At 38.8% G+C, this 27,865-nt stretch overlaps 1 protein-coding gene across 1 annotated transcript in view; it reads right to left on the bottom strand.

Moving 5' to 3' along the window:
- Positions 1 to 4,780: 4,780 nt before the first annotated feature.
- The window catches only part of LOC128688814 (glutamate receptor-like), a 54,251-nt gene continuing 31,166 nt past the window's right edge, over positions 4,781 to 27,865 (bottom strand). The window contains exons 8-12 of the mRNA XM_070085678.1: positions 16,759 to 16,979; positions 8,992 to 9,172; positions 7,950 to 8,049; positions 5,009 to 5,138; positions 4,781 to 4,900 (exon numbers count right to left, since the gene is read on the bottom strand). Coding sequence (XP_069941779.1) covers positions 4,781 to 4,900; positions 5,009 to 5,138; positions 7,950 to 8,049; positions 8,992 to 9,172; positions 16,759 to 16,979 — 752 coding nt within the window. The remainder of the gene's footprint in view (positions 4,901 to 5,008; positions 5,139 to 7,949; positions 8,050 to 8,991; positions 9,173 to 16,758; positions 16,980 to 27,865) is intronic.

The following is a 27,865-nucleotide window of genomic DNA, read 5'->3' as shown; positions in this document are numbered from 1 at the left end:
GGACTACGTACGGCCAGCAGTAACAGCCTGGTTAATCAGACCTTGATCCACCGGGGGGCCTGGTCGAGGACCGGGCCGCAGGGGCGTTGACCCCCAGAATACCCTCCAGGTAGATTCCAGGTAGGTAGGTGCAGAATTGCTAAGTTTGGCCTATAAAGCGAGGCCGTCCTTTGCAGAATCAGAGAGAAAATTGTTTGAAGAATATCTCTGCTAAATTCAATCTGAGCATAACGAAAAGTAAAGTATATCATTTTTTAATGTATTATTAAATATATTTCAACTGACTTATGATATAAGAACATAAGAACATAAGAACGAAGGAACACTGCAGAAGGCCTACTGGCCCATGCGAGGCAGGTCCAAGTCTCCTACCGGCTTAAGCCAATGCACCCAACCTAGTCAGGTCAGGTCACATTGACTTAAGGGAGGAACACGGCAACCGACCTGGTAGCACAAGCTATCAGGTCTAACTCACACCCACCCACATCTACTCATGTATTTATCCAACCTATTTTTAAAGCTACACAACGTTCTGGCCTCTATAACGGTACTTGGGAGTTTGTTCCACTCATCCACAACTCTATTACCAAACCAGTACTTTCCTATATCCTTCCTGAATCTGAATTTTTCCAACTTAAAACCATTGCTGCGAGTCCTGTCTAGGCTAGATATTTTCAGCACACTATTTACATCCCCTTTATTTATTCCTGTCTTCCATTTATACACCTCAATCATATCCCCCCTAATTCTACGTCTTTCTAGAGAGTGCAGTTTCAGGGCCCTTAGTCTATCCTCATAGGGAAGGTTTCTGATACATGGGATCAACTTTGTCATCCTCCTTTGTACATTTTCCAGAGAATTTATATCCATTCTGTAATACGGTGACCAAAACTGTGCAGCATAATCTAAATGAGGCCTAACCAAGGATGTATAGAGTTGAAGAACAACCTGAGGACTCCTATTATTTATGCTTCTTGATATGAAGCCAAGGATTCTATTAGCTTTATTGCGAACACTTATGCACTGTTGTCTTGGTTTCAGATTACTGCTAACCAGAACTCCTAAATCTTTTTCGCAATCCGTAATATTAAGATCTACATTATTAATTTATATGTGTCATGGTTATTGTCCTGTCCAACATTTAGAACTTTGCATTTGTCTATATTAAACTGCATCTGCCACTTCTCCGACCACTGCATCAGTCTATTCAAATCTTCCTGGAGTGCTCGAATGTCCTCGTCAGAATGAATTCGACGGCCTATTTTGGTGTCATCGGCAAACTTGCCGATGTCGCTCTTTATGCCCTCATCTATGTCGTTTATGTAGATTGTGAACAGCAGGGGGCCCAACACTGACCCCTGTGGAACACCGCTCGTGACGCTTCCCCACTCTGATTTCTCCCCATTTATGCAAACTCTCTGCTGCCTATTTGTCAACCATGCCTCTATCCAGGAAAAAATTTCTCCTCCTATTCCATGTGCTTTAATTTTCCTCAATAGTCTCTGATGTGGGACCCTGTCAAAAGCCTTACTGAAGTCCATATACACAATATCATATTCATTACCATGATCTACCTCCTCAAATACCTTAGTGAAAAAAGTTAATAAATTCGTAAGGCAGGAACGCCCCTTTGTAAAACCATGCTGAGATTCGTTGATTAATTTATGCATTTCAAGGTGGCTACGAACTGCCTCGGCAATTATTGATTCCATAAATTTTCCCACTATGGAGGTTAGGCTTATTGGTCTATAGTTCGAAGCTAAGGATCTGTCACCTGTTTTGAAAATAGGTATCACATTTGCCATTTTCCACTTATCTGGCACCATGCCAGTTTGTAGTGATATGTTGAAAAGATTAGCCACAGGTGTGCTAAGCTCCTCTTTACATTCCTTTAGAACCCTTGCATACAGTTCATCAGGGCCTGGGGATTTGTTAGGTTTTAATTTATCTATTTGCCTAAGGACCATGTCACTTGTGACCCTAATAGTGCACAGTTTATTATCGTCCTGTTCTACATAATTTATCATTACTGGAATATCGCTGGTATCCTCCTGTGTAAAAACTGAGAGGAAGTATGTGTTAAAAATTCTACACATTTCCTTATCACTGTCAGTGAGCTGACCCGAGGAACTTTTGAGTGGGCCTATCTTGTCCCTGATCTTACTTCTGTATACCTGAAAGAATCCTTTTGGGTTAGTCTTCGATTCTCTTGCAACTTTAACCTCATAATCTCTTTTTGCTTTTCTAATTCCCTTTTTTATTTCTCTCTTTAACTGAATATATCGATTTCTTAATTGCCCCTCTCCTCTTTTGATTTGCCTATATATGCCTCTCTTTTGACCAATCAGATATTTTAATCTATTGTTCATCCATTTAGGATCATTTTTGTTTGATCTGATTTCCCTATTTGGAACATAATTTGACTGAGCCGCTAGAACTATGCCCTGGAAAGCATCATATCGGCAACCATCACCACCTACCTGACCCTTAGTCAGGTCATTCCAGTTCAGCCCACCTAAGTAATTTTTCAGTCCTATGAAATCAGCCAAGCGAAAGTCAGGGACGGAGACTTGATTGCCATTATTAGGGGAATTCCATGATATATTAAAACTGAGTGATTTGTGATCACTTTCCCCAAGCTCATCATTAACCTCAAGATTATTAATTAGTGTTTCCCTACTGGCAAGAACCAAGTCAAGGAGGTTATTTCCCCTAGTTGGCTCTGTCACAAACTGTTTTAAAAAACAATCCTGGATCGTATCAAGAAAGTCACCTGACTCTAAATTTCCTGTCAAATTGCTCCAGTCAATCTGTCTATAGTTGAAATCTCCCATTAGCACAATATTTTCGTATGTAGATGCCTTACGAATTTCGTCCCATAGAAGTTTACTGCACTCCCTATCAAGATTTGGGGCCCTGTAAATCACACCCAAAATTAGTTTTTCTCGGCCCTCGAGAAGCTGTAACCAAACAGATTCAGTGGCTGACGCTTCTAATTTAATATCTTGTCTAACACAACAATTTAAATTGTCTCTGACATACATCGCTACTCCACCACCTTTCCTGTTGACCCTGTCAGTGTGGAATAATTTATAGCCTTGTATGTGACATTCAGAGGGCATCTCTCTATCTTTCAGATTGAGCCAGGTCTCTGTTATAGCAATAATATCTATGTTTCCTGCACTTGCAATTAATCTTAGCTCATCTATCTTATTTCTTACACTCCTGCTATTAGTATAGTAAACCTTAAGGGAGCTAGTCCCTTGCTGCCCTCTGCTGTTCCCCTTTGTTTGCTGACCTGATCTATTGTCTTTATTTATAACTTCATGCTGAATGCCTTTTATACATTTACTGTTTCCAACCCAAGTGTTGCAACCTGCTTGTTTCCCACACACACCCATACCTCTATCTTCCATCAGTTTAAAATCATAGGCATTTCACCAATGGCCTTCTCAATCGAGTCTGCAAGTGCTACCACCCCTGCCCCAGAGAGATGTACCCCATCCCTTGCATACATATCATGTTTGCCATAAAAGTTGTTCCAGTTGTCAATGAATGGGATTGCAAGTTCCTTGCAGTATCTGTCTAGCCAGCAATTTACATCAATTGCCCTAGACAACCATTCATTTCCTACTCCCCTTCTAGGCAAGATGCTACATATGATTGGGATCCCTCCCTTAGACTTAATGAAATCTATAGCTGACCTGTACTTATCTAGCAGCTCTTCTCTCCTACCCTTCCCAATATCATTTCCACCAGCACTGAGACAGATAATGGGCTTGTTCCCATTACCTGACATGATATTATCCAGCCTGTTGACAATGTCCCCAACACCAGCTCCAGGGAAGCACACTCTATCTCTCATCTTCTTATTCCTATTACAAAAAGCACGGTCAATATATCTTACCTGAGAGTCACCAACCACAAGAATGCGCTTACCTCCATTAGCAGGGGCAGTAGTACCCTTACCTTCACTGGCCACTGAAGTACATTCATCCTGAAGAACAGAGAAGCGATTTCCTACCTTCAGATCTTCACTCTTAACTTTCCTTACTCTGATGCGCATCCCATTATATGGGAATCAGAATCAGAGAGAAAATTGTTTGAAGAATATCTCTGCTAAATTCAATCTGAGCATTATTATTATTATTAAAGATTAGCCGGTAGTCTCCCGGCCCGGGCCTTTTCCAAGTGGTGGCCCGGCCTTGGCTCCCTCTTTAGGGAGTGTCTGAGACCTAAATCTCCCATGGGAGGAGGCACAAGTACCTCCTCATCTTTGGGACCAACTGTCCCCAGGCCTAGCCACAAGCTAGGCCTCTCTGGTCTGCCATCCCCGCCCCAAGGGGGCAAATGGGAATGACAGTCTTATGAGCTAAAGGCTCGGGCTCAGGCACCTACCCTACCCTAGAAGGGTTAGGCATGGTATCGATCTAATTAAGGGAGATTACGTTAGCGATTATTGAAATTCAAAACACAAAAATATTTTGTACACTGCAGAAAATAAAATTAATAAAAGATATTCTTATCTTGAGAATTTGGGTTTGAACATTTTTAAATTATATTTTTTCCTTATCCGTTTCTTATCAATGTCAGCAAAGTGTACATAACGTAACAGGTCTTAGCAGCAGAAGCTAGGATACAGTGCTTAGAAGAGAAACTGCAAAGCCTGAAACAGATTAGAGAGACAAATGACAATTCAGATGTGACATCAGGAAATTCAATGTCAGGCGCAGACAAGGGGACGGTAAGCAACAACGGAGACATGCCGTTGCTTAATTTATTATTTCATTAAATTGTTTAAGAATAAGGGAGTCGAGGGAAGCAGACGAGCAGCGAGGAGTTCCAGACACAGTGCAACAACGCACAATACGTATCCACCAACAACAATCGTAAATAAAACCTGCAATACGAAAAGAAAATTTTAGAAATGAGAGGAAAAGGTTATATATTTCACTTTTAATTTAAATTCCACTTAGCTTGTGTGAACAATATATAAGCAATACCATACCCATAGATGATGGATTGTGAGAGTGCTGCTGATGAAGATCTTGGTGGGTAAGTTGAGACAGGTGGTGGAATTAGGTACCATTTCTTTCTGCCAGTGGTCATAGAGCCCAAACTCGCTCATTCTCATTAATCTGATTTTAATGAACACATTATCTATGTAATTTTTATCGTCAAATTCTGCTAAAGGTATCAGAAACCAGTTTAACTATTATTTCACAGGCCTAACTCGCCAGTTCGGCAAATTCGGCACGACATATATACATATATGTCGTGCCGAAACGGTAAAACTAGTAATTAAAGAAAGAACTCATTTAAAATTAAGTGCTTTCTAAAATTTTCTCTTAAACGTTTAAATATATATTTTTTCATTTATGTTAGTGACAAAATTAAAAATTTTATACCAAAACTTACCTAACCTTATTAAAACAACCGCAGTTTATTTTAACCTAAAAAAATTTTCAATAATTTAATGAAAAACAAAAACAGTGAAATACATTTTTTTTTTCGTTAGGTTCAGAAGGATCTTTGCAAAATCATTACATATGCAAATTTTCGCTTGCCCTATTCGGCAAGATGTGTGTTGCTATTTAAAATACTGACGCCTGTGTCCACAAGATTCCCTGTAAAAATTTGGATAAATTTTATTACGATCAAACTGGAAAAATTCTTGATTACAAAAACATTAATTTATCGTTATAAGTGAACAAGATTCTAATGCTCTTTTTAACAATATGAGAGAGTTAACCATTCAATTGATTTTCAAAATACCATGAAAGTTGTATCAAGCAGGTCAATGGTTGCGAAAAATATAATAGAATCAAGATTCACAAAAGAAATAGTTTTAAGTTGACGACAATGTGTGTTTGTGTACCTACCTAATTATGGTTGCAGGGTCGAGACTCAGCTTCTGACCCCGGCCTCTTGGCTGACCGCTACTGGGTCCTTTCTTTCCCTGCTCCATGAGGTTTATCATATCTCGTCTTAAAACTATGTATGGTTCCTGCCTCCACTACATCACTTGTCAGACTATTCCACTTCCTAATAACCCTGTGGCTGAAGAAATACTTCCTAAAATCCTGTTGACTCATCTGAGTCAACAGGATTTTAGGAATTGGGATCTTAATACTTGGGAATTCTTCGCTTGCCTAACCCTTGGGCACGACCTACTTCCACACTGGACAAATGTGACACCACCTACGACTGCTGCACCTCTCCTGCCATACGGTTTATAAGCTGCTTGTCCGCTCATATGCTGTATTCTATTCAAGATTGATGTACTGACCACATCGACTCAAGGTTGAGGGACTGATTACCTCATTCTCCTCTTGTTCTTCACGTTTATCCTTTGTATGGACTGATGAAGCCCCTGTGTGGCGAAACGTTTCCTCAGTAAAGATACCCAAGAGTTGCACATGTGTCTAATTTAACAGCGTGTCGGTTCTTTGAACCATTCATCTACAATCCTGTCAGACACTGCAACTTCTTGGGATCTTAATACTTGGGAATTCTTCGCCTGCCTAACCCTTCGGCACGACCTACTTCCACACTGGACAAATGTGACACCACCTACGACTGCTGCACCTCTCCTGCCATACGTTTTATAAGCTGCTTCACTGCTCATATGCTGTATTCTCTTCAAGATTGATGTACTGACCACATCGACTCAAGGTTGAGGGACTGATTACCTCATTCTCCTCCTGTTCTTCACGTTTATCCTTTGTATGGACTGATGAAGCCACTGTGTGGCGAAACGTTTCCTCAATAAAGATACCCAAGAGTTGCACATGTGTCTAATTTAACGGTATATCCCTTGTTGGTGTACGCCTCTGTTTTGTCTTTCCAGTGTCCCTTCTGCCTCTACCGCAAATACTTCCTGAAATCTCATGTTGAGCTCCTCACATACTTCTTGGTCATTTCTTGTGAGCTCTTCCACCTTCTTTCTTCAGCCTGATTACCAGGTTTTTGACTGTTGTCTTCCTCCTGATGTGGCTGTAAAGCAGCTTCGGGTCAGACTTGACTTTCGATGCTATATCTTTTTCGTACTGCCGCTGGGCCTCCCTCCTTATATGTGCATACACGTTTCTGGCTCGTCGACTAATCTCATTATTTTCCTGGGTCCTTTGCCCTCTGTACTTTTTTCTATTTTCTAGCACACTTAGTTTTTGCCTCCCTACACCTTCGGGTAAACCAAGGGGTCATTCTGGTCTTCTCCTTATTTCTGTTACCCATGGGAACAAACCTTTCCTCTACCTCCTTACATTTTGTTGTTATGTAGTCCATCATTTCGTTTACTGGCTTTCCTACTAACTCTCTTTCCCACTGAACCTCTTGCTGGAAAGTCCTCATACATGAGTAGTCCCCCCATTTATAGTTTGGCTTTTCCCTTTCTACTCCTGTTGCTCTCTCTAATGTAGCTCTACGATGTATTCCAAGCTCGGAATCACGTGGCCGCTAGCTCGAAGGGCTCTCTGATATGTGATGTCCTCGATGTCTGAGCTACTCGGGTTGAACACAAGGTCCAGTCTTGCTGGCTCATCTTCCCCCCCCCCCTCTCTCTCTCTCTGATAGTGTCCTTAACTTGCTGGTACATGAGGTTTTCCAGTACCACATCCATCATCTTGGCTCTCCATGTTTCACGACTCCCATGTGGCTGCAGGTTTTCCCAATCAATCTCCCTGTGGTTAAAGTACCCCATGTATGTGTGTGTGTGTGTGTGTGTGTGTGTGTGTGTGTGTGTGTGTGTGTGTGTGTGTGTGTGTGTGTGTGTGTGTGTGTGTGTGTGTGTGTGTGTGTTATGTGTGTATCAATGAGTGTGTGTTTGTGTATATGTATTTAAATGGAAATTTATATGGGATGATGAACACAAGACATAATAAATTTAAAGGCATTGTTATTACATCTACGACAGTTAAGATTATCCAAAGAAAAATTTGTGCTCTTACCTCCTACTAATGGCAGCGACCAGAGGGTTGTACTTGGGTCCTATCAAACCATACACAGTGGACAAGAATCCTTCCCTTGAGTAATAAAAGTCGCATTTTCCTGTAGTGAACATTAATAGACTTATTTTAGCCTACCAGAGGACTTTGCTTCAAGAAATGCCGTTAAACAATGAGGCGAAATCAGTGAAGATAAGTGTAAAATATTTTGTCAGAGATTGACTAAAATTTTGAAAAACAAATTAGCTTTTAACAACATAATTTAAAATAACATTTAGAAAAAAAACGTAATGGTTCCTACAAGGCATTTTGAGGTACCACATCATTTTGTGGGTTGTCGCCTCACTAATGTACTGTATCACAGGAAAAGTTGTCACCTGTTCTGAGTGAGGTATCAATCTAATATTATTTTTTATACTGATTGATAGATATATTGTTTGCATTGACAATAAAATAAAATGTTTTATTTTAGACAAAGCATAACTGAAAACCTAATTTAAACTAGCGTATTTATTTTTTACCTAATTTCTTCTACGTATAGCATAGACTAGTTTAAATTTATTTAATATTACTTAAGATCAATGATATAGTTTGTCGTTATGTTGAGACTGATTTCCGCTGATTAATTATATATGATCATAATTATATTACGTAATTTTTTTGAGACTTTTGTGTTATATCATGGCACAGAAAAAGCATGATCAAAAATCATCGCCACCATGCCCAGTCCTTCTAGAGTAGGGCAGGTGCCTAAGCCCGAGCTTGCAGCTCACAAAACTGTCCTTCCCATTAGCCCCTTTGGGGCGGAGATGGCAGACCTGAGAGGCCTAGCTTCTCCCTAAGAGCCCCGTGAGGGCGGGGAATGTGGCTAGGCTTGGGACAGTTGGCCCCAACGATGAGGGTGTACTTGTACCTCCTCCCATGGGAGACTTAGGTCTCAGACTCCCTCGATAGGGAGCCAAGGCCGGGCCACCACTTGGAAAAGGCCGGGAGAATACCGGGAATCAACAAGATGATCAAGAATTATCTTCTGCTTAAGTAATACCTTTTAAAGAAAAGTCCTGAGCCATCAATGTCTTTAGGGAACTCTCGGTCTCAAATATTACGTGGCTTCCTGCCCTCACCAGGCGGTCGATGCTGTCCGGGTACTCAGAGAGTCGGTTGAATATTACTCGACCATTTCTCTCAGCGGCAGCCACCTCCGTGAAGATACCAGATGTCGCTTCCTATGGAAAATTTATTAATTTAGTTTTACATTGTTTTCCTTCTTATTCGTAGACAAACAGCGTAAACCAAAACAATAAAGAAAATTCGTGAACCCCTGTGTGAAACACCGTTGAATATATGCATGTCTGCATAAACTCAGGCTCATATAAAAGCATGTCTGAAGGCGCACCAGACAGCAATTAATAACGTACACATACAAACACATACATGAACTCATTCTTACAAGCACACACATACACACAGGATCAGGTAATCAGACCGAGGAAGGAGGGAAGATCGCAAGAAACGACTATGATGTAGGCGAAGAGGTCATTATGAGATTTAAGGAAGAAGTTTCAGTGGAGAAAGAAAATACTCCAGGAAGCTGAAATGGTGGGATATACCAACTAGAGGTGGACACAATACTTACAACCAACCAAGGAGTTGAAGAGGCTACTGAGTGAACTAGATACCCCAAAGTCAATGGGACCCGACAACGTCTCTCTGTGGGTCATGAGAGAGGGAGCAGAGGTGCTGTGTGTTCCACTAAGAACAATCTTCAACACATCTACCGAAACAGGGCGACTACATGAGGTGTTGAAAATAGCAAATGTAGTCCCAATTTTTAAAACAGGAGACAGACACGTAGCATTAAGGTACAGAAAAATGTCACTAACATGAATAGCATGCAAAGTCATGGAAAAGATTATTAGGAGAAGAGTGGTAGCGAACTTAGAATGAAATAAGCTAGTACACGACAACCAGCACAGTTTTATGGAAGGGAAATGCTGTGTCACGAACGTACTAGAGTTTTGCGACAAGGTGACGGAAATAAGACAAGAGAGAGGGAAGGGGGGGGGTAGATTGCATTTTCTTGGACTGTAAGAAGGCTTTCGACGCAGTTTCACACAGGAGATTAGTGCAAAAGCTGGAGGGGAAAGCAGGTATAACAGTAAAGGCTCTCCAATGAATCAGAGAATTCCTGAAAGGAAGGCAACAACGAGTCATGGTACTGGACGAGGTGTCAGAGTGGGCGCTTGTTACGAGTGGGGTTTCACAAGGGTAAGTATTAGGACCGGTCTTGTTTCTGGTATATGTGAATGACATAACGAAGAGTCCCTATTTACGGACGAATTGAAGCTAACTAGGAGAATGCAATTGGATGAGGATCATGCAGGACTACAAAGGTATCTGGACAAGCTACAAGCCAGGTTCAGCAACTGGCTCCTGTAGTTTAACACCACCAAGGGCAACCTCATGACGATTGGGAAAAGGCAAGGAAGACCGTAGACAGAGTAAAGAATAGAGAGTCAAAGCAAACCCCACTCAAAGAAAAGGACTAACGGTAGAGTATAATCCGAGCACATCTTCTGAGGCGCACATCAGCCAAATAATTCCTGCAGCATATGGACGCCTGACACTCCTAAGAATAGCTTTTCGACTGCTAAATAAGGAATAGTTCAAGACTCTGCACACTATGTACGGCATGCCCTTATTGGAGTAAGCAGCACCGGTTTGGAACCCACACCTAGTCAAGCACGTCAAAGAATTAGAGAAAGTGCAAGTGTTTGCAACAAGGCTAGTCCCGGAGCTGAGGGGTATGTCCTACGAGGAGATGTTAATGAAAATCGACCCGACGACACTGGAGGACAAGAGGGATGGGGGGATACATGACAGCAACATACAAAATACTGAGTAGAACTGACAAGGTGGATAGCGACAGGATGTTTCAGAGGCGTGACACAGCAACAAGGGGTCAGAACTGGAAGTTGAAGACTCAGATGAGCTATCTACTTTCAGTTAGGGTGTTAAGGAAGCATTTCTTCAGTCATAGAGTTGTCAGGGAGTGCTACGGTCTAGAGGGTAATGTAGAGGACGCAGGAATTACACATAGCTTTAAGAAGAGGTAGGATGAAGTTCATGAATTAGGAGAGAGTGAACCAAGTAGTGACCATCGAAGAGTCGGGGCAAGGCGCTGTGACTCAGCCCCTACAACCACAATTAGATGAGTACTCAGTCTCTCTCTCTCTCTCTCTCTCTCTCTCTCTCTCTCTCACACACACACACACACACACACACACACACACACTGCTCTTCTTTCATATTTCTACAAGAACTCTGAATGTTTCTTTCCTTTCACCCCAGTCGTATATCTCTTTCTCCTCCTTACTGTGTACCCCTCATGTCTCTTCCTGACTGATGCTCTTCTATCGCTTTCGCCCTCTTTCCATTCCCTATATCTATATCCCTTTCCTTTGTTCACACTGTTCCTTCAATACCCACCCTAAATTCTTTCCACATCCAGGTAACTGAACAAAATTAGCTTTATAGCCGAATCAGACAGCAATTTATAGGAATATATTAAAGTTCTTAAGGAGTGAGAAAGAGATGGCAAGATAATATTATCAGGGTTATGATACCAGAGAGCAAGAGAGAACTGAAAGACACGAGGAACATGGATAAATGCCGCAGTGTGGGATGAATAAAAAAGCTGACTTGCGAAATTCGTGCTGCTTAAGCAACAGAACCAGGAAAGACGTCCTCTTGCTTTCTTAGATCTGTGAACCATTTGCCAAAATGAACAATATCAATGGAGATATGATTCATTGTTTTAATATTCTAGAAAGGGGATAAACAGACTGCGGATCACACGAAATTATTGGAAGACAATTTGTAGTTTCTTAAATTTACTAGAGGTCAGTGGCACGGTTACAGAGATTAAGCCTAAAATTAAATGGCTAGGCTGACTTTATATAACTTAACAATAAGAGAAAAAGATACTAAGTACTTTTTTAATCCACAAACTGGAGAAGCAGCAAGTATATCAAGAAATATACTTCACTAGACATTTTAGCATAAGCATACAGAATGATGGTCTAGAAAGAGGTATAAGGATGGACTAATTAATGGTAAACTAATTAATTCTCGCATAGGTAATGAACAGAAAACAACTTGAACAACTTCTACAAGTGAGAATGGCTGGATTTGAGAGAGACTTGACCTCCCAACGACTACATTCTTACCTCTACTAGTGACCTACATCTCAACTCCTGGTGGTATATAAGGCTCCATCCTGTCACTTCAACTCCATGTTGTTTCATACTATGGAACAATACTCTTCTCCAGACTGAGGGACTGACCACCTCAAAACTTCAAGGGTGATGGACTGATTATATCGTCTTCACGTCTCTTCTGCTTCTGTCAACTTTTCCGTACTCGACTAAAGAAGCCTACTGTGTAGGCGAAACGTTTCGAAATAAAGATACCTAACTGTTGCATATGTGTCTTACCTAACATATCCTCACAATTTTGATTTCACAGTCTCATTTTGCCAATCTAATCTTTTTCATTATTTCATAAAAAAACATATGGTCATTAAGCTATCTCTAATTTGAATATGGCTATAAATATATGTATTTATATAAATATATATATTTATATCAATATATATATTTATATATTTAGTTACATATTTAGACTAAATATGTAATCTAATTTTATTGTGGGAATAAATGATTTTTGCGCAACTTGCAATTGATTTAAGAATATGTTTTTCTGCCAATTCTCTTCGACGATTTTATATTTTATCCTATAAATCATATTAAGCGCTAAATACATATGGGTCATTCTGCGCAAGACTTGGTGGAGGCTTGATCCACTGTGTGCAGAACGCTTGACAGATGCGCTTCCTTTCTTCTCTTGGCTGACAAAATCAGAGGTCAGATTCACCCATCCATCTTCAGCCAAGTGTTTTTTAAGTCCATTTTAATCTCAAGAGCACAAAATACGAGAGAGAGAGAGAGAGAGAGAGAGAGAGAGAGAGAGAGAGAGAGAGAGAGAGAGAGAGAGAGACAGCATAATGATGTCAACGAGATAAAGTCAGTGGATCAAATGAAAATGCTGGCCCACAGATGGCTCCAACTTCATCCTGTTCCCTACTTGTATGTGTCTCATAACAATAAAAATGCTTTCAAATGAGCTGATGTAGGTAACAGCTCTGAGCTTGCCAATAAAGTTAGGAATCCTTAACCTGTAAATAGCTGTCAATAAAGCTAGGGATCCTTAACCTTGTCAAACCCTGTAAAAAAAAAAAAAAAAAAAAAAAAAAAAAAAAAAAAAAAAAAAAAAAAAAAAGAGAGAGAGAGAGAGAGAGAGAGAGAGAGAGAGAGAGAGAGAGAGAGAGAGAGAGAGAGAGAGAGAGAGAGAGAGAGAGAGGGAGAGAGAGAGAGAGAGAGAGAGAGAGAGAGAGAGAGAGAGAGAGAGAGAGAGAGAGAGAGAGAGAGAGAGAGAGAGAGAGAGAGAGAGAGAGAGAGAGATTTTTCTGTATTTCACTTAAAACAATACCTCAGAAAGCCCAGGAACCTAATATATAAGCAGTTGCATTTTATTAATTCTCCTATAGGCCTAGCAAAAATAAAATTCTTTAGTGAAATAACCATATTACTTTAGTGGAAAGTCAGGCAAAACACAGTGATATGTATATAATATGGTTAACAAAATATAACTCTCAGGAACCAAGAGAACCGAACTTGAAACACTGAAGCCCCAATCTGTTATACCAAACATAGCAATGTTTAACATCTGCTGTATGTTTAACATCTGCTGTATGTTTAACATCTGCTGTATGTTTAACATCTGCTGTATGTTTAACATCTGCTGTATGTTTAACATCTGCTGTATGTTTAACATCTGCTGTATGTTTAACATCTGCTGTATGTTTAACATCTGCTGTATGTTTAACATCTGCTGTATGTTTAACATCTGCTGTATGTTTAACATCTGCTGTATGTTTAACATCTGCTGTATGTTTAACATCTGCTGTATGTTTAACATCTGCTGTATGTTTAACATCTGCTGTATGTTTACAAGTGACTGCATGGTGGCGCTCCCATGTGACTGCATGGTGGCGCTCCCATGTAACTGCATGGTGGCGATCCCCATGTGACTGCATGGTGGCGATCCCCATGTGACTGCATGGTGGCGATCCCCATGTGACTGCATGGTGGCGATCCCCATGTGACTGCATGGTGGCGATCCCCATGTGACTGCATGGTGGCGATCCCCATGTGACTGCATGGTGGCGATCCCCATGTGACTGCATGGTGGCGATCCCCATGTGACTGCATGGTGGCGATCCCCATGTGACTGCATGGTGGCGATCCCCATGTGACTGCATGGTGGCGATCCCCATGTGACTGCATGGTGGCGATCCCCATGTGACTGCATGGTGGCGCTCCCCATCTGACTGCATGGTGGCGATCCCCATCTGACTGCATGGTGGCGATCCCCATGTGACTGCATGGTGGCGATCCCCGTGTGACTGCATGGTGGCGCTCCCCATCTGACTGCATGGTGGCGATCCCCATGTGACTGCATGGTGGCGCTCCCCATCTGACTGCATGGTGGCGATCCCCATGTGACTGCATGGTGGCGATCCCCATGTGACTGCATGGTGGCGATCCCATGTGACTGCATGGTGGTGATCCCCATGTAACTGCATGGTGGCGCTCCCCATGTGACTGCATGGTGGCGATCCCCATGTGACTGCATGGTGGCGATCCCATGTGACTGCATGGTGGCGCTCCCCATGTGACTGCATGGTGGCGATCCCCATGTGACTGCATGGTGGCGATCCCATGTGACTGCATGGTGGTGATCCCCATGTGACTGCATGGTGGCGATCCCATGTGACTGCATGGTGGTGATCCCCATGTAACTGCATGGTGGCGCTCCCCATGTGACTGCATGGTGGCGATCCCATGTGACTGCATGGTGGTGATCCCCATGTAACTGCATGGTGGCGCTCCCCATGTGACTGCATGGTGGCGATCCCATGTGACTGCATGGTGGTGATCCCCATGTGACTGCATGGTGGCGATCCCATGTGACTGCATGGTGGTGATCCCCATGTGACTGCATGGTGGCGCTCCCATGTAACTGCATGGTGGCGCTCCCCATGTGACTGCATGGTGGCGATCCCCATGTGATTGCATGGTGGCGATCCCCATGTAACTGCATGGTGGCGATCCCCATGTGATTGCATGGTGGCGATCCCCATGTAACTGCATGGTGGCGATCCCCATGTGACTGCATGGTGGCGATCCCATGTGACTGCATGGTGGCGCTCCCCATGTGACTGCATGGTGGCGATCCCCATGTGACTGCATGGTGGCGATCCCATGTGACTGCATGGTGGTGATCCCCATGTGACTGCATGGTGGCGATCCCATGTGACTGCATGGTGGTGATCCCCATGTAACTGCATGGTGGCGCTCCCCATGTGACTGCATGGTGGCGATCCCATGTGACTGCATGGTGGTGATCCCCATGTAACTGCATGGTGGCGCTCCCCATGTGACTGCATGGTGGCGATCCCATGTGACTGCATGGTGGTGATCCCCATGTGACTGCATGGTGGCGATCCCATGTGACTGCATGGTGGTGATCCCCATGTGACTGCATGGTGGCGCTCCCATGTAACTGCATGGTGGCGCTCCCCATGTGACTGCATGGTGGCGATCCCCATGTGATTGCATGGTGGCGATCCCCATGTAACTGCATGGTGGCGATCCCCATGTGATTGCATGGTGGCGATCCCCATGTAACTGCATGGTGGCGATCCCCATGTGACTGCATGGTGGCGATCCCCATGTAACTGCATGGTGGCGATCCCCATGTGACTGCATGGTGGCGCTCCCATGTAACTGCATGGTGGCGCTCCCCATGTGACTGCATGGTGGCGATCCCCATGTGATTGCATGGTGGCGATCCCCATGTGACTGCATGGTGGCGATCCCCATGTGATTGCATGGTGGCGATCCCCATGTAACTGCATGGTGGCGATCCCCATGTGATTGCATGGTGGCGATCCCCATGTGACTGCATGGTGGCGATCCCCATGTGATTGCATGGTGGCGCTCCCCATGTAACTGCATAATGGCGCTCCCCATGTAACTACATGGTGGCGCTCACCATGTAACTACATGGTGGCGCTCACCATGTAACTACATGGTGGCGCTCACCATGTAACTGCATAATGGCGCTCACCATGTAACTACATGGTGGCGCTCACCATGTAACTGCATAATGGCGCTCACCATGTAACTACATGGTGGCGCTCACCATGGAACTGCATAATGGCGCTCACCATGTAACTACATGGTGGCGCTCACCATCACATTTCTGTTGATCTGAATATTTTATAACTCATTACTTTCATTAAACATCTTCAAACATCTCTCCCGCTTTTCATTACTATCAATGTTTACATAACTTACACTCATCAATGGAACATTCTGCAGATATGACCCAGTTGAACAATGTCTCAGTGAAATTACATGTTTTTCCTGTCTCTTATTAATTAACCTTAGTTCGTAAATCTTATTTTTCGCACGATGAATATTTGAATAACATTTGCTGGCAAAAAATTTCTTCTGTATTTCTCCTCCGTTTACATTTTTCTTCACTTCTATTATGAAACAGTCATATAACAATACATTTGCAGGAAAGAAAAGAAAATTTCAACTTAAGACTAACATTATATAGCTTAAGAAATGTTAACATATTGACTTTCACGCATGAATAATGTCTAGAAGACACAACTCACACGGTAAAAAGATACGGTGAAGGAGTTGAGCTCCCAGATCATGATTTTCTTCGAGTCATCTAAGACGTCCCTCAGTGACTGGAATGGCTGAGGAATGTTTTTCACTGCCAGGAGGGCCATGAGGTTTCCAGAGTAACTTCGTGTTAGCACCAGCGTCACCATCGCCCACATCACCAGCAACACTCTCTCCCACCACCACCATCCACGAGGTTCGTCGACGTCTGTGGGAAAAATCCAAGAAGAGTTTCAATTAGCAATACGAGATTTTGTAAGAGTATTTGTTGTAATAATAGTAAAATACGTTAATGCATTTGTTGTAGAAGTTGTAGCTACAAAAGCAGTAGTAGCTGTTAAATCTGGTTGAATAGAAGTATTAACAATGGTAGTTTGTGTTTCATCTGAGGGAGAGGCAGTGACATGAATACTTGTTAGTTTGCTACCTCTGATGAGGGAAAGGCAGTGACATGAATACTTGTTAGTTTGCTACCTCTGATGAGAGAAAAGCAGTGACATGAATACTTGTTAGTTTGCTACCTCTGATGAGAGAAAGGCAGTGACATGAATACTCGTTAGTTTGCTACCTCTGTTGAGGGAAAGACAGTGACATGAATACTTGTTAGTTTGCTACCTCTGATGAGAGAAAGGCAGTGACATGAATACTCGTTAGTTTGCTACCTCTGATGAGGGAAAGGCAGTGACACGAATACTTGCTAGTTTGCTACCTCTGCTGAGAAAAGGCAGTGACATCAATACTTGTTAGTTTGCTACCTCTGATGAGAGAAAGGCAGTGACATGAATACTTGTTAGTTTGCTACCTCTGTTGAGGAAAAGACAGTGACATGAATACATGTTAGTTTGCTACCTCTGCTGAGGGAAAGGCAGTGACATGAATACATGTTAGTTTGCTACCTCTGTTGAGGGAAAGACAGTGACATGAATACTTGTTAGTTTGCTACCTCTGTTGAGGGAAAGACAGTGACATGAATACATGTTAGTTTGCTACCTCTGCTGAGGGAAAGGCAGTGACATGAATACATGTTAGTTTGCTACCTCTGCTGAGGGAAAGGCAGTGACATCAATACTTGTTAGTTTGCTACCTCTGATGAGGGAAAGGCAGTGACATCAATACTTGTTAGTTTGCTACCTCTGCTGAGGGAAAGGCAGTGACATCAATACTTGTTAGTTTGCTACCTCTGCTGAGGGAAAGGCAGTGACATCAATACTTGTTAGTTTGCTACCTCTGCTGAGGGAAAGGCAGTGACATCAATACTTGTTAGTTTGCTACCTCTGCTGAGGGAAAGACAGTGACATGAATACTTGTTAGTTTGCTACCTCTGCTGAGGGAAAGACAGTGACATCAATACATGTTAGTTTGCTACCTCTGCTGAGGGAAAGGCAGTGACATGAATACTTGCTAGTTTGCTACCTCTGCTGAGGGAAAGGCAGTGACATGAATACTTGCTAGTTTGCTACCTCTGCTGAGGGAAAGACAGTGACATGAATACTTGCTAGTTTGCTACCTCTGCTGAGGGAAAGGCAGTGACATGAATACTTGCTAGTTTGCTACCTCTGCTGAGGGAAAGACAGTGACATCAATACATGTTAGTTTGCTACCTCTGCTGAGGGAAAGACAGTGACATGAATACTTGTTAGTTTGCTACCTCTGCTGAGGGAAAGGCAGTGACATGAATACTTGTTAGTTTGCTACCTCTGCTGAGGGAAAGGCAGTGACATGAATACTTGCTAGTTTGCTACCTCTGCTGAGGGAAAGGCAGTGACATGAATACTTGCTAGTTTGCTACCTCTGTTGAGGGAAAGACAGTGACATGAATACATGTTAGTTTGCTACCTCTGCTGAGGGAAAGGCAGTGACATCAATACTTGTTAGTTTGCTACCTCTGATGAGGGAAAGGCAGTGACATCAATACTTGTTAGTTTGCTACCTCTGCTGAGGGAAAGGCAGTGACATCAATACTTGTTAGTTTGCTACCTCTGTTGAGGGAAAGACAGTGACATGAATACATGTTAGTTTGCTACCTCTGCTGAGGGAAAGGCAGTGACATCAATACTTGTTAGTTTGCTACCTCTGATGAGGGAAAGACAGTGACATGAATTCATGTTAGTTTGCTACCTCTGCTGAGGGAAAGGCAGTGACATGAATACTTGTTAGTTTGCTACGTCTGACGAGGGAAAGACAGTGACATGAATACATGTTAGTTTGCTACCTCTGCTGAGGGAAAGGCAGTGACATGAATACTTGTTAGTTTGCTACCTCTGATGAGAAAAGGCAGTGACATGAATACTTGTTAGTTTGCTACCTCTGATGAGAAAAGGCAGTGACATGAATACTTGTTAGTTTGCTACCTCTGATGAGGGAAAGACAGTGACATGAATACTTGTTAGTTTGCTACCTCTGATGAGGGAAAGACAGTGACATGAATACTTGTTAGTTTGCTACCTCTGATGAGAAAAGGCAGTGACATGAATACTTGTTAGTTTGCTACCTCTGATGAGAAAAGGCAGTGACATGAATACTTGCTAGTTTCCTACCTACCGGTGCTGAGATAATCGTAACAGCAACAGAAAAAAATGATGATACTGTAAGGATGAGCATTAGAAGCTGTTACTTCTGCTGTTATTTTTGTTACTTCTATTGTCAATAATTACTTTGATATTAAATAATGAGGGAACCTTGTACAATTCAATAATAATGTTCTTAGGGAACGGCATAAGGAACTTAGGCGATTTATCTTCAAAACAAGATAGCATGGTAAACTATGTAGTAACGTCTAAACTTGCGAACATAAAGTTCTCAAAAATATTCCCATTCTGAAATTTAGCAATAAGGTTTACGTTATTTTTATATGACTTTCGAGATATTATCTTCCATTTGGGTTAGCACTTTGACCAACCTTTTGGACAACTTATACACTGATGACCTGATGGAGTTTTTAATGGGTCTCCTTGGAAATCCCGGTTAATGGGTCTTAATAGACCCATATATATACAGAAGTGTTTGCTCATTTCATTACCTTTAAGTAACATTTTAAGCTTTTTATTGAACTTATTTTTCACCTGGTCGAGTGGGCTCTTATGAAGAGGAACTTAAGTTTCTCTGTCTTCTTGTAAAAGATTCATTTTCCTAATATAACCCTCCAGGTTCATAATCACTACTACACTCACTTTGCCTGCTTTCGTAAAATGACGTCTAAGATACTTTCTTAGTCCTTGGTTTGACTCAACAAATCACTGAGGGATATTCGAGTCAACTGGTCTGAGTTTAGCTCCATACACCATGACTTTGCGAATGTTAAGTGTTTCAAGGGATGAATCCATGTGTTCTTCCATACCTGGAGTTTACCTGGAGAGAGTTCCGGGGGTCAACGCCCCCGCGGCCCGGTCTGTGACCAGGCCTCCTGGTGGATCAGAGCCTGATCAACCAGGCTGTTACTGTTGGCTGCACGCAAACCAACGTACGAGCCAGAGCCCGGCTGGTCAGGAACCGACTTTAGGTACTTGTCCAGTGCCAGCTTGAAGACTGCCAGGGGTCTATTGGTAATCCCCCTTATGTATGCTGGGAGGCAGTTAAACAGTCTCAGGCCCCTGACACTTATTGTATGGTCTTTTAACGTGCTAGTGATACCCCTGCTTTTCATTGGGGGGATGTTGCATCGTCTGCCATTCCCAGTGCAGTTTACTGAATTTATTAATGAGCGTAGTCGATTGCAACTTTGTAGTTGAAGGAAATAATTATGCCTAAAAGCATAGAATGATCATCGATATGTTCTTACAGAGGCTTTGTTCACTTGTCGTGTCTATTAAAGTATACAGTGGAATAGGAAATAGACTGCAAACTTCCCTTCTGGATGTTTTGATCTACCTTGCTGATAGAAATAAAAAACAATTACATTCACTGTATATAGGAAGGCCACCAGTATTTGTCCATTGCTGCTTCAGTTACCAAAGCAACGTAAAAAAAAAAGGGTATCTTTCTCACTATGTTTCTGAGAGCCTTGCGAGTTTGTAACCCAGAGTTCTTGGATGAGGAATTTACGAAATTCTTTGATATATCGGCGAACCTACTGTACGCTAAGGAGTCTGTAGAAAAAGACTTTGATAACAGTTAGTTAAACTTATAGAACTGAACCTAGGGAAATCCATTGGCTAGAAATGTGTTTCGTCTCCCCTGAAACGTGAATATATCTGTTTGGCTAAATACCCTAAAATTATTGACCATACATGTAGTATACACGAATTCAGTAATGGTTAAGAACGTGTTGAAGAATTCACCAAAAAACTGTGTAGGTGGTGTTTACAAAGCAGGATGCAGCGGTTGTTGTTTATCTTAGGTTAGTACAACACCGATTCCAGGTCCGAACAGCACAAGAATCTAATGCAATTGAATCACAGGCGAACATGCAATAACTATGGAAAAAGGTAGGAAGCCATATTTACTGTCCCTAGTTCTAATTGCCAAGAAAGAAATATTTTAGAAGCGAAAATTATGAAACTTGATAAACTTTCAGTACTTGATAAAAGCTTAAGTTTGTGCAAAGTAGAAATGTTTACAAAATAGGCGAAATAACAATGTTAAGATGAGTTACACGACTTCTCTGGATTTCTTTAAATTTCATTGTTCTACGCTGACATCTCAGTTGGTTGCTAAGAGCTAATATTTGACCTGCCTCTTTTGTGTTTAATGGTCTGTCTCCCAATGGGATGCTTGATAAGCAATTCGTTGTTTATGGACTATCTGCCTTATTAATTATGTGCGTGCATTCACATTTCCTCTCGTTGGCTGTTTTTTGCCCCAGTACCTAGCCGTTAATTTCTAATTTTCTTTACACTTTTCCATGCCATGTGGGTATTGTATGTTTGGGAAGGAAAATAACCCATACATTTATAAAGAGAGTTGAAAGTGCGACGAGTTCATTCGTTGGTGCAGTACATTCCGTTTTCCTTAATTCAAACAAGTCCATGGTCCACAGGAATATAATTGAATCATGTTTCATAAAAAGCAGTTTTTTAAATAATATGAATACTATTTCCTTTGGTTTATATAAATTGGATTCATTTATAAGTAATAAAATTTGGGACGAATTTAATGATACATTAGACAAGTAATAAATCTTAATTCTTGGGTAAAGTATTAGGTGGGTTTCACAGAGTCAGGTGTCGTCACGCGTGTCAGGGGTTGCTTTGTTGTGGGATGTGATGGTGAGGTGTAGTCTTGAACCTTTATATGCTTTCCTTTGATGTTTTGTTTTTATAGTTCCTTGATAATGTGAGAAGTCACGAAAGCAATTGGAATTTCACTATTCTTTCAGAGTAGTTGTTTTGCATATTCTGATAACATCTGTTTACTGTGATCTTATTGCACACACACACACACACAAACACACACACACACACACACACACACACACACACACACACAGCGAAGAGGCGGGGCCAGGAGCTGTGAATCTACCCCTGCAACCACAAATAGGTGAGTACAAATAGGTGAGTACACACACACACACACACACACACACACACACACACACACACACATATATATATATGTATATATATAAATACATATATATATATATATATATATATATATATATATATATATATATATAAAACATATATATATAAAAATATATATAATACATATATGCAAAACAACCACTCTGAAAGAATAGAGAAATTCCAATTGCTTTCGTGACTATTCACTTTATCAAGGAACTATGAAAGTGAAGCATCCAAGGAAGCTATATAAGGGGTCGGCCAGCACCTCACTATCAGATCCCACAACGGTTAAACACGTGACGCGCGGCGAGCCAACTTGGATAGGTCCTTTGCAAAACTCACCCCCAAGCTATTTATTTGTCCAGTGTATTATTAAATTCTACCCAAATTCTATTAATTATAAATGGATCTAATTTATATAAACCAAAGGAAATATTCATATTATTGTCAAAACTGCTTTTTATGAAACAAGATTCAATTATATTCCTGTCGACCATGGACTTGCTTGATACTACTTTCTCAACTTTTTGAAAATCAATTGGATGGTTAAAATCTCTTACATGAATAAATAGAGCATTGGAATCTTGTCCAGTTCTAATGCTATATTTATGTTGTTTTAATCTTAGTTCGAGATTTTTACCAGTTTGACCGTAATAAACTTTATCGCAAATTTTACAAGGAATCTTATAGACACATCCATCAGCATTTTGGGGGGAATTCTTAATCAAAAGTTTTTTTTACTGTATCAAGATTTTTGAATACAACTTTAATATTAAAAGTCTTAAGAAGAGAAGGCATATCAACCAAGTTTTCATGGTAAGGGAGAACCAACATATTTTTAGTTGAATAAGGCTGGTTGCCCTTTTTTGGATTATAAAAAGTGTTCCTAGCAACTTTAAAAGATTTATCAATTACATTTCTTGGGTATTTTAAATCATTACCTATTTCATAAATTTTGGATATTTCCTCATCTATGAACTCAGGACTACAAATTCGTAAAGCTCTCAAAAACATTGATGAGAAAACAGACAGTTTGACTCTATCTTGATGCGAGGAATAATAGTGGACATAGGAACAGTTATTTGTAGGTTTTCTGTAAATTTTGAATTTGAATTCATTATTACCCTTAATAATTAAAACATCTAGAAAAGGCAATGAGTTATTTTCTTCAAACTCAACAGTAAAGTTTATAGAATGGGCTAAGCTATTTAATTTTCCAAGAAAATGGTGTATATACACCAAGAAAATGGTGTATATACACCAAGAAAATGGTGTATATACACCATTTTCTTGGAAAATTAAATAGCTTAGCCCATTCTATAAACATTACTGTTGAGTTTGAAGAAAATAACTCATTGTCTTTTCTAGATGTTTTAATTATTAAGGGTAATAATGAATTCAAATTTAAAATTTACAGAAAACCTACAAATAACTGTTCCTATGTCCACTATTATTCCTCGCATCAAGATAGAGTCAAACTGTCTGTTTTCTCATCAATGTTTTTGAGAGCTTTACGAATTTGTAGTCCTGAGTTCATAGATGAGGAAATATCCAAAATTTATGAAATAGGTAATGATTTAAAATACCCAAGAAATGTAATTGATAAATCTTTTAAAGTTGCTAGGAACACTTTTTATAATCCAAAAAAGGGCAACCAGCCTTATTCAACTAAAAATATGTTGGTTCTCCCTTACCATGAAAACTTGGTTGATATGCCTTCTCTTCTTAAGACTTTTAATATTAAAGTTGTATTCAAAAATCTTGATACAGTAAAAAAACTTTTGATTAAGAATTCCCCCCAAAATGCTGATGGATGTGTCTATAAGATTCCTTGTAAAATTTGCGATAAAGTTTATTACGGTCAAACTGGTAAAAATCTCGAACTAAGATTAAAACAACATAAATGTAGGTTTTCTGTAAATTTTGAATTTGAATTCATTATTACCCTTAATAATTAAAACATCTAGAAAAGGCAATGAGTTATTTTCTTCAAACTCAACAGTAAAGTTTATAGAATGGGCTAAGCTATTTAATTTTCCAAGAAAATGGTGTATATACACCAAGAAAATGGTGTATATACACCAAGAAAATGGTGTATATACACCATTTTCTTGGAAAATTAAATAGCTTAGCCCATTCTATAAACATTACTGTTGAGTTTGAAGAAAATAACTCATTGTCTTTTCTAGATGTTTTAATTATTAAGGGTAATAATGAATTCAAATTTAAAATTTACAGAAAACCTACAAATAACTGTTCCTATGTCCACTATTATTCCTCGCATCAAGATAGAGTCAAACTGTCTGTTTTCTCATCAATGTTTTTGAGAGCTTTACGAATTTGTAGTCCTGAGTTCATAGATGAGGAAATATCCAAAATTTATGAAATAGGTAATGATTTAAAATACCCAAGAAATGTAATTGATAAATCTTTTAAAGTTGCTAGGAACACTTTTTATAATCCAAAAAAGGGCAACCAGCCTTATTCAACTAAAAATATGTTGGTTCTCCCTTACCATGAAAACTTGGTTGATATGCCTTCTCTTCTTAAGACTTTTAATATTAAAGTTGTATTCAAAAATCTTGATACAGTAAAAAAACTTTTGATTAAGAATTCCCCCCAAAATGCTGATGGATGTGTCTATAAGATTCCTTGTAAAATTTGCGATAAAGTTTATTACGGTCAAACTGGTAAAAATCTCGAACTAAGATTAAAACAACATAAATATAGCATTAGAACTGGACAAGATTCCAATGCTCTATTTATTAATGTAAGAGATTTTAACCATCCAATTGATTTTCAAAAAGTTGAGAAAGTAGTATCAAGCAAGTCCATGGTCGACAGGAATATAATTGAAACTTGTTTCATAAAAAGCAGTTTTGACAATAATATGAATATTTCCTTTGGTTTATATAAATTAGATCCATTTATAATTAATAGAATTTGGGTAGAATTTAATAATACACTGGACAAATAAATAGCTTGGGGGTGAGTTTTGCAAAGGACCTATCCAAGTTGGCTCGCCGCGCGTCACGTGTTTAACCGTTGTGGGATCTGATAGTGAGGTGCTGGCCGACCCCTTATATAGCTTCCTTGGATGCTTCACTTTCATAGTTCCTTGATAATGTGAGTAGTCACGAAAGCGCTTGGAATTTCTCTATTCTTTCAGAGTGGTTGTTTTGCTTATTTTGATATCACCTGTTTACTGTGATCTTATTGCATTATATATATATATATATATATATATATATATATATATATATATATATATATATATATATATATATATATATATATATATACATATATATATATATATATATATATATATATATATATATATATATATATATATATATATATATATATATATATATATATATATATATATATATATGCAAACAATCTCTAGTAAGGGTGATGCATGCAGGGGATGAGATGAAAAGCTGTAAGCCTTCTCCTTGAATGCTTGCAGCCTTGGATCAACGTCTAGCATTGTGCTAGGGGCCAAGGTATTGGTCCAGTATGGTGAGAATGGTATAACACTTCTTACATTGTACCAAGATTCGTAGGTTCGAGTCTCCTTCAGCCAGAGATCAGTGTTTGTGTACATATATATATATATATATATATATATATATATATATATATATATATATATATATATATATATATATATATGTATATATATGTCGTGCCGAATAGGCAGAACTTGCGATCTTGGCTTAAATAGCAACGCTCATCTTGCCATATAGGACAAGTGAAAATGTGTGTATGCAATAATTTCGCCAAAATCATTCTGAACCTAACGAAAAAAATATATTTCACTGTGTTTGTTTAGTATTAAATTATTGTAAACAAATCTAAAATATATTTAGTTGGGTTAGGCTAAAATAAATTGTTCTTGTTATAATAAGGTTAGGTAAGTTTTCTAAGTTCCCTTTGGTGCAAAATTATAAATTTTTACATCAACATTAACGAAAAAAATATATCTTTAAACGTATAAGAGAAAATTTTAGAAAAAACTTAATTTTAAATGAGTTCTTGCTAACTGACCAGTTTTACATATTCGGCACGACATATATATATATATATATATATATATATATATATATGTCGTGCCGAATATGTAAAACTGATCAATTAGCAAGAACTCACTTAAAATTAAGTCCTTTCTGAAATTTTCTCTTATACGTTTAAAGATATATTTTTTTCATTAATGTTAATGTAAAAATTTTTAATTTTGCACCAAAAGAATCTTAGAAAACTTACCTAACCTTATTATAAGAAGAACAATTTATTTTAGCCTAACCCAACTAAATATATTTTAATACGTTTACAATAATTTAGTACTAAACAAACACAATCAAATATATTTTTTTCGTTAGGTTCAGAATGAGTTTGGCGAAATTATTGCATACACAAATTTTCACTTGTCCTATATGGCAAGATGAGCGTTGCTATTTAAGCCAAGATCGCAAGTTCTGCCTATTCGGCACGACATATATATATATATTTATATATATACATATATATATATATATATATATATATATATATATATATATATATATATATATATATATATATATATATATATATATATATATAGATATATATATATATATATATATATATATATATATATATATATATATATATATATATATATATATATATATATATATATATGTATGTATGTCGTGCCGAATAGGCAGAACTTGTGATCTTGGCTTAAATAGCAACGCTCATCTTCCATATAGGACAAGTGAAAATTTGTGTATGCAATAATATCGCCAAAATCATTTTGAACCTAACGAAAAAAAAATATTTCATTGTGTTTGTTTAGTATTAAATTATTACAAACAAATCTAAAATATATTTAGGTGGGTTAGGCTAAAATAAATTGATCTTATTATAATAAGGTTAGGTAACTTTTCTAAGATTCCTTTGGAGCAAAATTAAAAATTTTTACATTAACATTAATGAAAAAAATATATCTTTAAACGTATAAGAGGAAATTTTAGAAAGGACTTAATATCAAATGAGTTCTTACTAATTGACCAGTTTTACATATTCGGCACGACCTATATATATATATATATATATATATATATATATATATATATATATATATATATATATATATATATATATATATATATATATATATATATATATATATATATATGTATATATATATATATATATATATATATATATATATATATATATATATATATATATATATATATATATATATATATATATATACATTTATATATATATATATATATATATATGTATATATATATATATATATATATATATATATATATATATATATATATATATATATATATATATATATATATATATATATATATATATAATATAGGGGTGGTAGGAGAAAATTCTCAAACAACTTCAGGGAGAACATTGAGTTTTCCCTGAAGCAAGTTTATTCTTTTCTCTGAGGATGAGGGTCCTTATAACAGTTCCAGAGATGGTACCTCCCTATATATATATATATATATATATATATATATATATATATATATATATATATATATATATATATATATATATA

Source organism: Cherax quadricarinatus, chromosome 16, assembly GCF_038502225.1.
Source record: "Cherax quadricarinatus isolate ZL_2023a chromosome 16, ASM3850222v1, whole genome shotgun sequence".
NCBI classification, from domain to species: Eukaryota; Metazoa; Arthropoda; class Malacostraca; order Decapoda; family Parastacidae; genus Cherax; species Cherax quadricarinatus.
The sequence above is the reverse complement of the archived record's forward strand: the minus strand, read 5'-3'. Positions and strand labels throughout refer to the sequence as shown.